This window comes from Uloborus diversus, chromosome 9, assembly GCF_026930045.1.
Source record: "Uloborus diversus isolate 005 chromosome 9, Udiv.v.3.1, whole genome shotgun sequence".
Classification (NCBI taxonomy): domain Eukaryota; kingdom Metazoa; phylum Arthropoda; class Arachnida; order Araneae; family Uloboridae; genus Uloborus; species Uloborus diversus.
The window spans coordinates 146,714,484-146,730,976 of NC_072739.1; the positions used below are offsets into that span (position 1 = coordinate 146,714,484).

General features: G+C 32.1%; 1 protein-coding gene across 1 annotated transcript in view; it reads left to right on the forward strand.

The window, feature by feature from the left end:
• The window catches only part of LOC129229309 (uncharacterized), a 68,913-nt gene that overhangs the window by 43,253 nt on the left and 9,167 nt on the right, over positions 1–16,493 (forward strand). Inside the window, exons 4-6 of the mRNA XM_054863592.1 lie at positions 1,721–1,983; positions 10,915–11,009; positions 14,095–14,235. Of these exons, the coding sequence (XP_054719567.1) occupies positions 1,721–1,983; positions 10,915–11,009; positions 14,095–14,235 (499 nt within the window). The remainder of the gene's footprint in view (positions 1–1,720; positions 1,984–10,914; positions 11,010–14,094; positions 14,236–16,493) is intronic.

The following is a 16,493-nucleotide window of genomic DNA, read 5'->3' on the forward strand; positions in this document are numbered from 1 at the left end:
TATATACCTCTAGTGGAATCTCCTGTTTTTGTTTCTTCGTAAGTTGGCAAGTATGCATAGTGATGTTTTAAAAATCTACAATACAAGTTGAACATACTTTTGTTGTTTGGTGAATACATGAATATTTATCATTAGGACAGCTTTACAATAATTAACAGGTTTTATAAGCCTTCACATTTATGAGTGATATAGAAGGATGAGAATATTTTAACTTCATTGAAATTTACACAGAACTAAAAATATTAATTTTAAACAAATAAGGAAAAAAATCACTAGTTTAAAAAAGTGGCTAAAGAAGTGAAATTGTTGAGTATAAATCAGATTTTATGTAAAGAAGGAGGTCCATGTTCAGAAGTTCACTGTTTAAATTTTGAAAAAGCCAATTGGGTTTGGTCTATATCATTTTCTAGAAGCGAGTAAGTTCTTGTTGGAGTAACAGGACTCTTGTTAGTATGTCCACAACAGAGACCCACAGTACATCTGAATGTCTGGGATAGGAAAAAGATTTGGTTGGTCCACGTGGATAAGGAAAAGCAATTTTAACTTCATCTTGTTGTTCGTTTTTTTCTAATACATAACCAAGCCACCAGTTGTTGTCATACACAACATAGCAATGACGTAGTCTCTTATTTCTTCAAATCTAAGAGTCTCAGAAGATTTTGTTACCTCCTTTTCATACACCTGAGTATCATTTGAAAAGTACTTCACTAATAATTTTGAATCACTTTTAGGGATGAACGGGACTGCTGTGTACCTTTGATTGTTAAGGCTTCTTTGAATCAGGGCTGTAAAATCTTATCAGAATCAATGTAAATCTTTTTGTGTGGAAATGGCAAAATCTACTTTTGGAACATTTTTGACTGCCCATTCAAAAAGATCTCCTGGTGTTTAGATCTGGTTTTTGTATGGCCTCTGCAAACTTGCTCGAGCTGCCAGTCTCTTAATTGAACCGCCTACTCCATCACAAGTCCCTTTTCCATGTGCTGTGGCCGAAAAGTGCCACTCGGCTTCAATACTGAAATCTTTCTGATGAAGACAAAGGTTCAAAAAATTTTTCTTATTCTTGTATTGTGCGCCCGAACCATCTGAAAAGTAATGGATTCTTTTTGGAAGCTTTTGGAATTTGTTTGTTAAATAAGAAATGATTTTCTTGAGAAAAGTGTAGACTGCTATTGTATTGTGTTTTAGGCAGTCAGAAATGACAACGAAGTTCAAGCGTTCATTGTTGCCGTTCTTAAAATGTATCACAAAAGGATGAATCGTGACCTGCTGACTAGTCCAGTGGTAGCTCTGTTCTTCATTTTGTAAAACTATGCTTTAATTTTTAGAAAAATCACATATAACCACAAATTCTGACTCACTGATGTTTTCTTTAAGGTCGTCCAGGAATGATGCTTGTTGCTTTGCAATAAAATCATGTTCTGACCAAAGAAGGCATGTTTCTGCAAAATAAATCAATAAATTCGTCTGAGGTTTTCTCAAACATCTCTAGGTTGCAGTGATCGACTGACACCCATTGGGGAAACTGAACTCTTTCAATTAAGTTTTTTTCAAAAGAAGTTTCTAAAATTTTCCGTAAAACAGTTTCTCCAGGGCAATACTCACAGTTAAAAAACATTTTCCTAAATTGTGAGTATATTTAAGCATTAATTGGGTTCATTTTATGTATTTTTCCCCTTTCAAACGCATCTTTTATAATAGTTTTTTATCTCTCTTTCAGTCCTGATGGAGTAACAATAAGTTCAAGATTAGAATTAGCTTCATATCTTAAAAAAATCAAATCTACACTTTCCGTTGGTGATTTTTATGTGAGAAAAATCATAGTTCCTGAAGAAATAGATCAGAAAATTGAACTTCCATGTAACGATCATTCCACTGATATTAAAGAGGAAGCTCTACTGGAGCATGAAACGGTTAAACATCCACAAAAGATTTCAAGAGCAAAATGGAATAAGTTTAGAAGAAATGTATTTTCAATGCAAAGTAAGAATTTTTATTTTCCAATTGCTGTAGTGTAGAAAAATTGCTATTTTTTTTTAAATGATTAAATATTATTTAAGGTAATCAGTTGCAAATCATTTTACTTGTTGTTTTTTACACTCACATTATGGCAGGGTTCGTACGGGTCAATTTCGCCCCCGAGAAAAAATCTGCATAGTTCCCAATGTTTTATATTTGTAAAAATTAGACAGAAATAAGCATATGCATAATAAATGCCATTTATTTAAAGACTGCAAAGACATTATATAATGGAATGGTTAAAATAAAGTTTAAAATACCCTTAAAATTACCAGCTGTGTTTGTTTCAGTAGCGTTTCAGAAAATAGCGGCTAATGCTCCCTTTTGTGTGTAAAAAACATTTTAAATGCTTCAAGTTTTTGAAATGATATGTTCTAAAAGGTATTTTTGAGTTTTTGCTCTGTTTCAGCTTCAGTAAAAGTATTTGCATTTCTTTTTTTTCTCAAAACAGTCAAAATGATACCTGTTCGCACTTTTAAGTCAATTGTCTTTCGGTCAAAATTGGCTCTACTTAAAGCTTCAATCCAAGAAACTAGGAAACACACTTCGTTTATTGAACATGAGCTCTATGATTTGCATCTCTCTATTTCAAATTCTATTTCTGATTTTGATTTTGTTGATAGAACTTCTTGGTCTAGAACCCTTCATTCTTCTAAGAATCATCAAGTTGTTTTGAAAAGGAAATTAGCTAAACCTTGTAAAAATTCGAAAGTTGTCCCTTTGAAAAATTTACCGGTGGTGAATAAAAATCTTGTCAATATTTCTAGTGTTCCTTTAAACAGCTCTCAAATTAATGCTCTAAAATGCGATAATTTTGCTCTGCCCAGCAAACCTTTTTCTAAGCTTATTGCTCCTATTGTGAATGCCTTTAAATTTAGTGCCTTATAATCCACTCAAAAAGATTGCGTTAGGCATCTTATTGCTTCTGATATGGACTTTAATTCTAGAATTTCTAATCCCATCTTTACTAATACTGTTAGTGGTATTGTAAAGAATTTAACTTCTAATTCAGATATTGTTGTTACCCAAATTGACAAGGGTGGTCAAATTGTTGTTCTTGACAAATCATCTTATGGTGACAAAACTAATGATTTGATTTCTTCTGGTCCCTACTTAGAGATTTCTAAAGATCCTAGTGATAATGAATTAAGGACTGTCTTTTGCTGTCAAGTCTGTTCAGTCTATTCCATTAAGTGTTAAACGCTCTGTTATTCCTTCTATTGCTAATTGTGCTAGATTTTATGCTTTTCCCAAAGTACATAAAGCTGGCATCCCTTTCAGGCCGATAGTTTCCGATATTGGTACGTCTTCTTATAAATTAATCTCTGTTTTCTCCTCTTATGAGTCATAATGTATTCACTGTAAAAAAAAAAAAAAAAACTCGATAGATTTTGTCAAAAACTCAGAGTTGCGCTGCAAATAATTCTTTTATGGCTTCTTGTGATGTGAACTCATTATTTACGAACATTCCGGTCTAGGGTTCATTATACCTTCAGAGCAGACTTTCTGAATTTCATTTTACCTGCAAGGAAATTGAGGATTTAGTTTTCCTTACTCTTACTTGTCTAAAGCAATGTTCCTTTGTTTTTAATGGTAAATTTTATATGATGTCAGATGGTCTGGCTATGAGAAACCCACATAGCCCCATCCTTAGTGATTAGGGATTTCTATACCGAATACTGGTATTTCAAGCAATTTTGCAATTTCATAATACCGGTATTTGCTGAGGAAAATACCGGCATTTTCAGTACTAGCTGAAAATGATAAATAGTTTTAATTCAAGAATTTTCAATTTAACTTAATATCTACTTATATTTTAAGTGTACATTCATTTTCCAATGATACAGAACCGAAATCAATCGATTGATGTAAAAATTTAGCTCCAAAAGCATGAACTAATAGAATATCATTAAACAAAAGTATTTTGTACACCATGTATTTATTTTTTTCATTTCCCTGATCGCTCATTTTTCCTTTTGGAAAAGTTAATTTCAAGTCTAATTTTAATTCCCCCATCGATTGCGGGAATACTTTATGATTTTTTTATTAAATATTTGTCTCAACTGTACCAAATTTTGATAAAAACTCAGGGATCGCGATAAGGATTTCGAATTGTTCGCCAGTAAATTAGCCAAATTTCAAAAGTCTTAGTCAAAGACTAACTTTTACTCATTTTAATGTATTTTTGTCTGCAGAAATATTTAATCAGAGTGTGAAGTATAGCTTAATTTTTGACAATTTTTTGAGGATAAAGGCAGGGAAATATCCAGAAATTTTTGTCCGTTTTTAGGAATTTGGTGAGAAAAAAAATGCAAATTAAGTAGTTTTTCCACAAATCATATGTAATTTTTCAAAGGAAAAAATGGCTAAAAACAACTTCAAGTGATATTTATCATTCTTTAATAAATTTGAGAGTAGAAATAAAAGCTTTTAACGAAGTAAAGCCTGAATTCCTATCTTACTCCGATGTTTCAGACATTGAACACAATGAAACAAACGCGCCATTCAACAAGGCATCCGCCAACACTTCCTACTCAGTAGCCACACTGCGCATTCGATATCCATTCAGCGAGAGGCGCAAATACAGTGCCCCAAATAGGCGAGAGGCAAACGTCATCCTTCCTCCGATCTGATGGACGGAAACTCTCCGATCCGAGGATAAAACAACTTTCAGTTATCGCTAGTCTGGGAGTTTTGTGAAAGGTTCGTTTTTAGGAGTCAGAATTTTGTGAAGGGTCCGTTTTTAGGGGTCCAAATTTTGTGAACGGACCTAATTTTTATCTAAATTGACATCTGAAGGGAGATTTTTTTCCCTCTGTGTATATTTCAAAGAATTTTCTGTTCGCCAATAAATTCGCCAAATTCAAATTTTGTTCACCGATTTTACGATTTTATCGCATTTGGCGCATTAGCGAATGCTTAACGCGGTCCCTGAAACTGTTTCTTGTTAGCATTACAAATGGCAATTTGCAGGCACCAGTATTGGTTTGTTGTGCTGTCTCGCTATGTGGCCATATACTTGGCAAGATAATATTTAGAAATAATATATTGCCTTGAAAATTTGCATAGAGTAAAAGCATAAATGTGTTCCACAAATTCAAAGATATTTTTAGATTTTTACATAATTATAATTGCAAAGAATTTTGAAAAGAAAGCTAAAACAAATAAGAGAAACCAACAAGATGAAATTTAGTCAAGTTTATCATAAATTTTGAACTAAAGGGCTAATAAAAAGTACCCACAAACCCCCTCCTATTCAAGAGAAAATGATGTTAATATTGCAACACACACAATACGAAAGAAACACACACACACACAAAAGGGTTTATCCAAAAATGACATGCAACAGACTGAACTGCGTGAAATCAGAACTTCAACTGTAGGAAAGTTGAGCACTAAAACGAGTTCCAGGCTTAGAGACAATTCAATAAATGCATTATGTTTTTTACTAGTATTGATTTTATATTGTGGCATTTATTCCTTCATTTTATATTTGTTCACAATATGTTTACATATAATACAATTTTTGCACAAAATTGTGAAATGAGGCAACGAAACAATATGTTTTCAAGCAGTTTTTGAGAAATTTCCAGTATAAAATAAGTAAATACCAGTATTCCGGTATCACGTTTTAAAAATACCGAATACCGGAATTGAATTTTTGGTCCGGTATTGCAATCCCTATTAGTGATATTTACTACATGCAATTACTTTTATGTCAAGTTGTTTAAGAAACTACAGTTTCAATTCTATGTTTGCTATGTTGATGACTGTTTTGTTCTTATGAACAGCGATCAACCTAACATTGATGAAGCTTTATCTATTTTAAATTCCATTCATCCTCATATTCAGCTCTCTTGTGAAAAAGAACAGAATAATTGCCTTCCATTTCTGGATGTTCTCATTTCTCGAACTGAGTCCGGTTTTGAAACTAAGGTTTATCGCAATTCCTTTTGCTGTTTACTTACCCTCACATAGATTATCGTATCACCCTCCTAATAAAAAATATTTAGCTTTCAACACATTTGTTTATCGTGCAATGAGTATTTGTTCTTCACCTGAGCTTCTTAATGTGGAACTTAACTATTCAAGAGCTGTGGCTGTTGATAGAGACTATCCGCCCACCTTAGTCGATTCCAGTTATAAAAAATTTTACAAAAAAAACTCAAAATAGAACTTTTAGCACTAAGAATTTAGTTGTTCTGCCTTTCTTCACTGGTATTAGTTTTCAGGTTGCTAAGATTCTGAAGCGATTCTAATTCCAAGTGCGGTTTTTTCCCATTAATAAACTTTCGTTATCTTCCCTTGAAGATTTTATTCACCCTCTTAATTGTTGTGGGATTTATAAAATTGTTTGCAATTGCGGACTCAGATACATCAGACAGACCCACCGTTCTTTGAAATTTTGCTCAAAAGAACATCAAAGCTATGTGAAAAAACAACATCTGATTAAATCCAGTATTGCTCAACACTGTTGGGATTCGAATCACTCTTTTGATTTCAACTCTTATCAAATTGTCCAAAAATGCCTCAATTTGTTGGATCTTGATTTTTGAGAATCTTTCCACATCCTGAGGTCTAATTTAGTTAAGGATCTTACTGCAATTCCGTATTTTTCTTCTGTGTGGACTCTTTTATTAAAATTGGTGTAGTTTTTCTATTATTTTTATGTAAATGTCGTGCATTTCCTACTTTTATTTTTTAATTTTTTGCTTAATTATTTTGTTTTGTGATCAACTAATTCCAATTTGTTTATCCTTCACTCTTTTTTGTTTTTTTCTGCATTTCTCCATTTATTACATTGTTTCCATACATAGTTTTTCCCCCTCGGTAAATTTATTGCTAATTTATTCAGGGTGGTTTCATTTTTAGACTATCTGCATTGTTTATGGGTTTTCTTGGAGATTTATTACTTAACGGTTCTTTACTGATGGAATTATATAATAAATTTCGGCTCCAGGCGTCATTTTCTTTTTTCTTTTGTTAATTTTCTATTTTTTGGTATTGTATAAGGGCAGTTCTCAAAAGGTGGGAACAAAAAAGTTAACTTTGAGCAATTTCAAAAATTTTCGAATTTGACATCAATTTTGATTTTATTCTATAGTATGCATACCTAGAACACAATATATGAACATGAAAAGACAGCAGGTATTTGTAAAAATTGTTAATTAGCAAATTAAATCAGCAATCTGTAGGTAACAGATTTTGGACATTGCTTTCCTGTAGGTAACGGATTTTGGACATCATCATAACGTAAGTTTCATCATTTTTGACAATTGTTAATCTGATTTTTAACTTTTCCAATGAAAATTTTATTTATTACTTTTTAAATTTTGCAATTTAATAATAAAGAGGATATTAATGAAATACTTGAATGGCTATACATGCTGCTCCTTACATTTAATAAAGTTTTGGAATGATTTTGAAGAAATTGATGCAAAGTTAAAAAAAAGCTTCAAATTAAAAATAATACAATTGTAAAAAGTGACATCAGTTTTAATAATGAATATTTTTTCTAATGTCATAAGAATTAAAATGATGTCTAAAAAAATTATTGAAGAAAGAAATTCGTATTTCTATTTGGAGATCGTTAAATTATGTTTCCAAAAGAAAGAAGAGAAAAAGAATTCTAAAATAATAAAAGCGGAAAAAAAAAAAAATTGCTAGCGCAGGTGATAAAGTCGCCAAAAGTGGTACAGCTGACGATAAACTACATTTGTCAGACTGGAATTCCCCTCTGGTAACCTTTAGCGTATCGTATACTGTGTTGTTGCCAATGTCGCCAGCGGAAGTTTGCTTGGCGATGTTAGCGCAAAATGGCTTTCGTTCGATCATAGAAAGCCATGTTACTACTGTAATTTATGCATTGTTCAATGTGTAACGTATTAATTATGCAAAATACCAATGGATTAAAAAAGATAACATTATAATAACCTTTTTTATTGAGGTTAGAAGACAGTGGATCATCAAAAATTATGAATAAACGGACAGAATTATCGGCATCAAGATCGTAACGCCATTTGGACGTCTCACATGTATGTTTAAGAAAAATCATTTTTCTTCTAAGATACTGCATAAAAGCTTATGAAAACACTTTTAAACAATTAAAAATTGATTCTGAGGATCGATAAATACCTTTAAAACAAAAACATCATATACTTAGTTCTCAAATAATAGCATTTTAAAGATCGCAACTTTTGGACATACATCAAATTTCAAAGTTACGTTTTTTTTAAATCGTTGACAAAGTAAATAATCTATCTTTATTTTTGTTATCTGTGTAAAATATTAACAAAAAGTTATTCAGTGTAAGATTCATACCTTTAATTTTTTTTTGAAACGTATGGAAATAATTAAAAAAAAATTTTTTTTAATGGTACATTTGCTCAGTTAACGTTTTGGTATGTCCAAAATTGTGCCTTTTAGCAAAGAAAATATTTTTTTAAGGGCATTTGAAGAGCATTTTTTCCATAATTTATGTCAATTCTTGTCTCTATACAGTATTATAGTTTAACTCAAAAATTTTTGAGTTAATTAAAATGAAAGTTATTTGGTGTTGAAGCTTCAAAGTTGAGGTCTGTGTTTGTTCCCACCTTTTGAGAACTGCCCATAAATACCTGTGTTTCCTGTTCCACAGTTTTGCTTTTCTCGGATGACTTTTCATCCAGAAGCTCATACTTCTTTGCATTGAAAAAGGTGTTCCTTGTAACACCAAACATGTTCCTGCTGTAATTTGCATTTTTGTGCTTCAAAATGTTGAATAGCTGATTATTTTAATAACCTTTTAGTTTGGGTTTTTAAAAAATTCTTTTTTCTTAAAAACTTTGTTATTACACTGCAAGATAATTTAGGAAAAGTCAAGGAAGGGTTAAGCTTTTTAGGAAAATATAGAGGAGCAGTTAGCAAAAAATGTTTGCTTGAGGTCAAAATGACTCCTTCATAAATCTAGTGTTAAACAAAAGTACCTAAGACTCAAAAACGAACATTTTTCTTATATTCTTCAATGACCAAGGCATTTTAGTGTGTTTTGTTCTTTTTAATGATTTATCAAAAATAATAAAACTAAAGTATTATTTTAGTGCTATATTTTCTAACCATGCAGCGTGTTTTATCTGCAAAAAGAAAAGATTTGACACAAATCTTTTTTTTTTATTTATTTTTTTTAAAACATTTTTATGCTTTTTTTCCTTGAAATTCTGTATATTTTTCAGAGTTCTTGTCTGTTTTTCATTTCCTACATTATTATTTTGAGGTATGGAAGTAAAACTCTATCAATTTGGAAGGAAAATGTTATCACCAAATTGCTACAACAAGTTTAATTTTTATGGCATATTAGGATTTTAATTATTAACTATGGGTTGGGCAAACCTACCCTTGCAGCTTCGTAATGCTGTGATTTGGATCTGCTTAGCCTTCATAATGCTGCCTCCTTAAGTTTGCCTCAATTGTAGGAAGCTACCGCTTTCTGCTCGCTATGGGTCACCTGTCTCCGAAAACTGCAAGACTTTTCATTTCTTGCAATCAATGCATTATTAATGCTTTAAATGTTAATTATAATATTAAAAAAGTATGCTTACCGTTAATACAGAAGAAAAAACCAACTAATGTCATTAGCACCAGTGCTACAACCTTGCTCACCGCTGTTGTTCATCAGTTCACCATATACTAACTACATCAACAGGTGCAGGTTCCATATATTACGAAGCAGGTGCTAATTCCATTTTGCTGCCATCCATTTTAGGGTGGGGGGGGGGGGGGGCTAGTGCATGGATCCCACATGGTACCTATTTCTGGAAGTGGCCTAAGGAAATGTGAAATATAAGCTTTTTTTTTTGAATGTGTATTTTAAAACTTGGAAAAAATTGGAAAGTAGCCTGCAGCATAATCTAGGTTGGGGGCCATAGGTGGTGCAATGCAATTAAATTTTTTCTCCTTAAGTCTTTGTAAGTACTGTATTTGAAGAAAAAAGGGAAGATTTTAACAAATGTGGTGTACAGGTGGACCCTAGAAAGAATAGCCGACTGCTTAATTTTTAGCACCAATCTACTCTTGGGGGGGGGGGGGCAAGCACAATGCTGTTATTATATTTTTCCTCCATGTGTAATTTTAATGGAGTAAAATATTAGCATATTCTTAATGTATGATTAAATTTTGAGAATAATTAAGACTTTAAAATCACAACCCTGCAAATTAAAGTTTTGGAAAAATTTAAAATATGTTTTGGCAGGACTTTATGTTATTTGGTTTCCTGATTTCAAAAATAACCCCCTTTTTTCCCCAGTGCTTCAGGATTTTAATTTTTTTTTTGCTATTATTCTGTTTCAAATATAATTATCTCGACCAATTTTGCAAGTAGTATCTGGCAACAGTTCTTTTTTTTCCCTCCCTGTTTTAAACATAAGTAAAATAATCTATTTTTATTGATTAACATTGATTCTTCAGAAATAAATTTTTATCAGTTTAAATGCATAAAAATCACAATTTTCATGCCACTTCAATTACAAACGCTTTTGTTTGAAACATCTCTTTGACGTTCTTCTTTTATGTTTAATATGAGGTCTGTTTCTCGTTAACATCCAACAGTAGTCACCGAGCATGTTTCTGCCCCATCTTCCTTGATATTTGCTTTCCATGTCTTTAATGCCTTGGTTGAATATTTCCACCCTTTTCTTCAGTAACAGATCCTAAATTTCCAGGGAACTTCCATTTGTGAGAGAAAGAAATGTAATTTATTAATTTTGGAGCAACCCAACACTTGGATTTACGTGTTGAGGTTTTACCTACGGAATTGAATTTACAATTTATAAAAACATTAGTTTTATTTCTTTAAATGTCAAGATCAGTAATATATTTTTATGAAGTAAGTTAAATCAATACAAAATATTTAATTTGTAGAATCATCAAATGGTGCCGATTCTGAAAATAATGGAATCGGCAAAAGTGACAGTATTGAACATTCCAATGGTGTTAGTCAAGTTCTTCCCGTGCAAGTAAGTTTCATCTAACTGCTGAGCATTATTTATCAGTATTTCTCAAAATTAGTTTAGTTGATTCAGTAATCATTGGAAAAATTTAACATTACAACTTTTGTTAATTACTGCTTTCATCCTGAGCTATGACAGTATAATTTTGCTTTCTAATTTCTTATAGCGTTTGCTTGGTAAGTCGTGAGCAGAGACGAGTAAGAGAGGACATGGTCCAATTATTTAAGTGTTTTAAAATAGAGGAAGTTGACAGTCCTTGAAAAAGTTCGTTTTATCTTTGAAAATTCTTGTTAAAAAAATCTCAATTTTGTGTGCAAATTATTTGGCTGCAATACAATATGCATTAGTTGGAGGTTGTCCTAATACAAAATGGATAGTTCTGATGCAAGACAAGCATTTTTATTGATACAAAGCTAATATAGAACCTTTTCCTCATTTTTTTTCCACCCCTATGAGTGATATGCATTACTTACTTTGTTGTCGTCTCTATTTTATTTTTTAATTTTTTATAGTTACATTCAAGGTGCTTAAACTTAATGTAATTTTCAGTCTTTCCATGGTAAATTATGGTGAATTAATTAAATTTGCCACTCATTTTCTTCTAATTACATAGTTCCTGCAGACATACATTAGCTTATTTTTAATTCACAGTTGTTATTTCAAGTACAAATACAAATGTGATGAACAGCAACAGGCTCTGGGCCCAGCTAGGCTGGTCCTAGTCAATTTATTAGTCCCCAATGAAGTTCAATAGCCCTCTTAAAGCTATCCAACCCCTTGCTCAGTACCGCCTCTTCCAGTAAGCTGATCGAAGTGCCCACAACCCTACTAAAGTAGTAGTTTTTCCTTATTTCCATGTTTGCCTGAAATTTAAATAGCTTAAAACAATGACCTCTCGTCCTGCTTTCCGTGCAAAAATTTAATCCATTAACTTTTTTCATTTTGATAAATTTAAACAACTGAATCATGTCCCATCTAACTCTCCTTTACTCCATAAATATTAAGTCTATTAAGTCTGGTATCATAGTCTAAATCTGAAAGTCCCCTTACTAGTCTAGTTACCCTTCTTTGAACCCTTTCCAATACAGAAATATCTTTCGCCAGATAAGGCAACCAAAACTGAACAGCATACACCAAATAAGGTCTCACTAAACTCCTATGTTTCTTAAACTTTGCTTTAAAAATTCTTTCACTGTTGCTGTGAAGGTCTTTCTTTAAGTTTGCTATTTTTTTTAATGTTTTTTGTTGTAGAACAGAAATAAAATGCTGAATTTAAAACTGAACTCGGAAAAAATAAATTAAACATTACAAAATATAAGATTTTTTAAAATGTTTTTTTTTTTGTGGCTGAACAAAATTAAAATACAATGTTTTTTTCTTTTTTGAATACAGTGCAAAATGTTTAACACAAGTATAAGACTCCCAAAATATTTTTTCTGTTACAAAATGTGTATTAAATTTCAGTGTCTTGTCCGGACAGCAGTATCATTTTTTTGTTATTACCAAAATATTTTTACTATTACAAGATGTGTATTAAATTTCAGTGTCTTGTCCGGACAGCAGTATCATTTTTTTGTTTGCTGATTTTTCATGTTGAGTGTTTTTGTGTTGAACGTATTTCACTGTATGCTTAAGTTTTTAGTTTTAATTAATTATTATTTTTTATTTTTTGTAAACGTTATTTTTGAGTTTAATTCAAGATCAAGTCAATGTTTTTGTGTTTCCAAAAATATTGCTACATTGAGATTAATATCTGATTAACTGAAAATACATTTGTCAATGGTGGGTAAATCAATCAGTTCCACACCCCGTTTCATTACGGTTGTTTTTGTATGATATTTAGGATGAATAAAAAATTTGATAAGTTAAGCTGAACATAATGCAAAGTTATGTATTTTGGAAGCAATTATCACCTGGCTGCAATTCCTTATTGAAAATACTTGAATCAGAAACAAGATCAAGTTTGTTTACTTAGAAACAAGTTGTACTTATTGATTCTCTCATTACTTGTATTTCACTTTGCTTCAGTTGTAACTAATTTTCTTTGTACATGTTGTCACACAAGGATTTCTTTTTAAAGTACAGTGAAACTTCTCTGAAGTGACCACTGTCTGTTCTTAAAAAAGTGGTCATTAATGGAGGTTGGTCGCTCTTAAAGACCATTTGAAAAGGCAAAAAATAATAATTGCTCCAACAGAAATCATTTATGTTCTGCTTATAGTATATAATGAACATTACGATGAGGATATATTTAAATAGAGAAATTGGACTTTTTCTTCTAAAATATGCTTCTTACATCATTTTTTCATTTAGGAACTGATTCACTTTAAAATGTGAGCAAAGATTTGTCTGCTTTATATTATTTATGTTTTCTGATCGGTCTTTTGTTTCTAGTTCAGCTTTTAGCTGCAAAAATTAATTATTAATGTTGTTATCATTAATGGGGTCTGAGTACGGTATGAGCCTATCTATTTATAATCTGTTCAGCTGAACAAAAAATAGATTCTGAGCACCAAAATGACCTAAGAATTCCCTTATTCTATTTGTAAGCAACAACAAAATTCCGAGAACAACTTTTTGAATACCTATTCGTCCTTACCACCCTCTCACAATGATAGAAAACATGTCTGACCTGCCCTGAGATATGAAAAAAAGAACAAAAAACAACCTTCTTGTATCAATCTTGATGGTCTAAACAGAATCACGAATGGAATCTGTTAGAAATGATTACCTCCATATTCTGGTTTATTTCCAAAAAAAGATAAATGTTAGTTCAGACTAAAATGTGTTATTGCTCTCCTTTTTTATCTCTTGTTTTAGTTTTCTATTACCAAAAGTTCCTTCATTTTTTAGTGCTGAGTTTTCCATTCTTCAGGTCATTAAGACAGGTTTTGATGATGTCTGTCCGGAGGATTTTTAACATCGAATAGATAAGGAAGAAAATTAGTTGTTAATGAAGGTGGTCGCTCATAGAACTTTCACTATTTCTATTAACAGCATTTGCATATTTTAGCAGTAATATTTGTATCTAACACTTTATTGAATATTTCATTGCTTGTGGGTCATAAAATCTTTTATTTTGTCCATTAAGGTTAGTCCAGTAAAATGTGCTGAATCTCCATCAAGCCGACCACGTAGATCTATAATTCGCAAGTCTGCCTTTGAGTTACTTAATTTACCCAGAAAGCTTAATATTGAAGAAAAAAATGTGAACCAGGAAGAAGTTCTTCAGGTAGGATATAGTTATGCATTAATAGTTTTCAACTGAACCAGGGGTTAGTACAAGGGGAGGGTCATAGTGTCGACAATATTTCCATCCATATTGTGTTGAAATATTATTTTAGGTCAAATGTGAACCGTTGCAGTAATCCTCTAAATTCATTCATTATTTTTAAGAATAAATTTTGCAAATACTATTTCATTTCACTGCGTATGAAGTTAAGTAGCAACTTTTAAACCCTGTTAAATGCATAATTCCTGGCCTGTTTTTTATTGACATCTAAGCAATTTCAGAATTTTTCTTTCCCAAAAACTCTATTCTTTTGCATAACCCTCCTAAAATGTTAGTCTATTTCTGCCTCTGAACTGATCTGTGCATGTCTGTATCATTAACTGGGCAATGACCAGGGCAGAGTGGTGACAGAATTGAAAAATTGAGGAATTTGAAAAAAAAATGAAAAAAAAACTCAGAGAAAATTCATTAAATGAAAAAAAAAAAAAAGAAAACTGCAAAATTTACCATAATTTTCTGCTCTTTATCAGTGGATCACATGGGTACAAGACCTATTCTTGGGGACCTCCGTCTCGGAAATTTCCGTCTTCGACAAAATTTCCGAGCCGGAGGTCCGGATGGAAAGAAATTCGATGACTTTCCTTCAATTTTTACTAAAAATAAAAAAATTAAGTATTCAAAAAATATGCTTTAATTACTGGACCTTTCCATAACCACAAATTTACATCGACACTCTCTAGATTTTACGCCTTGGGCTTGTTTTGTTTGCAACGTGCTTTTGGAGAAGAAGTGACTTTTAAACTCACACCGTTTGACTTTTTTTAGGTAGCTCTGTTATTTCCAACTCATTGCATTGCAGATCGCAGAGTTGCTTGCTATTCTCACTAATTTTTCGATTTGATTGCCTTTCGTCTTTATTTTTCGCATTCTATTTTCGATCATCCTTTCATTTTTTTCTCATTAGCGTTTTTTTTTTTATAATAAACTTTACATGCATAAATGAAAATTATGTTTGCTCTTAAATTGTCTTAGAGTTGAATCTGAATCACCGGTTGAGTGTGATTGCTGACGGGATGAAATGTTTGTGCCACATCAAAGGGCATCAACATACCAGGTAAAACAGGAACTAGCAGTGATTTTGAAGATTTCAATGAGAATGGGAATTCTCAAAAACATCAGAGGCAAATTTCAAGCTGGTTTGAAACATCGATGGGCATCTTTTCCTGCATCTTTGACATTTTCTAGAAAATAGTCTAAGACCTGAAGAATCACTAAATTCCAATGACTTTCAAAATAACACTCGCTAGAATGGTAATAGGGATGGGGGGGGGGGAGGAAACGAGAAAAATAACAGCAGCACTAGTTTGCGAAAAAGCGCTGTTCTTGCAACGAGAGTAAGTCCGCAAATTAGCCTGTGGGTTAATTTGCGGACTTACCCTCTACTGAATTCTGAAGTCTTAACACATTTTTATTTTGGAGAATCTAGGGGGGGGGGGGGGGGGTACTCAAGGGCTCCAGAATAAAAAATCAGAAAACTTAATTTTAAGCCATTTTTGAAGCCAGGAGTGGTTTGAGATTTCTCCTCTGCAAACTCATTAAAAAAGGGTCAAAAATGTTTAGGCTATCTTTGATGAATTAAAAGTGGTGAGGGTGAGGTTTAAAAAAAATCGGAAGCTGGAGTCTTAAAAACACTAATCTGTGCAATCTTTATTTAATTTATGATAGTTGGTTTTGATGTTCTAATCCAATATCTCCAGTAATTAAAGTTCTACAAAAACGAGGCCAAGCTAAGAACACTTTCGATCAAGTCAGCTTTTGAACGAAAAATGAACTATCAAAATCGGTTCATCTGTTTAGGGGCTTACGATGCTACAAACACTGATACACACTTTTAAAACTTATTTCCCTTTCCTTTTTGGAACAGGGGGGGGGGGAGGAATTGGCTTCTGAATGATATCTTATAATTCAAATAGGGAATAAAACCTAATTTAAATGGTATTTAAGAGTCTTTTATTTAAATATTTAAAAATTTTTAGAATAGAAATGATCCGTTTAAGATCTGTCAAAAAAGTAACGGATACGGATCTTTATTTTCCCTCGGATATCCGCGGATACGGATATCCGGAACATCACTGGTTTTGGAACTTCAACTTCAAAATATTGCGGAAGGAGAGTTCTTGAGCGTTTAAAAAGCGTATAAACATTGTGAAAGATAGAGTACAATTTCCTTCTTAATCAGCTTCAATTTCGGGGAGAGC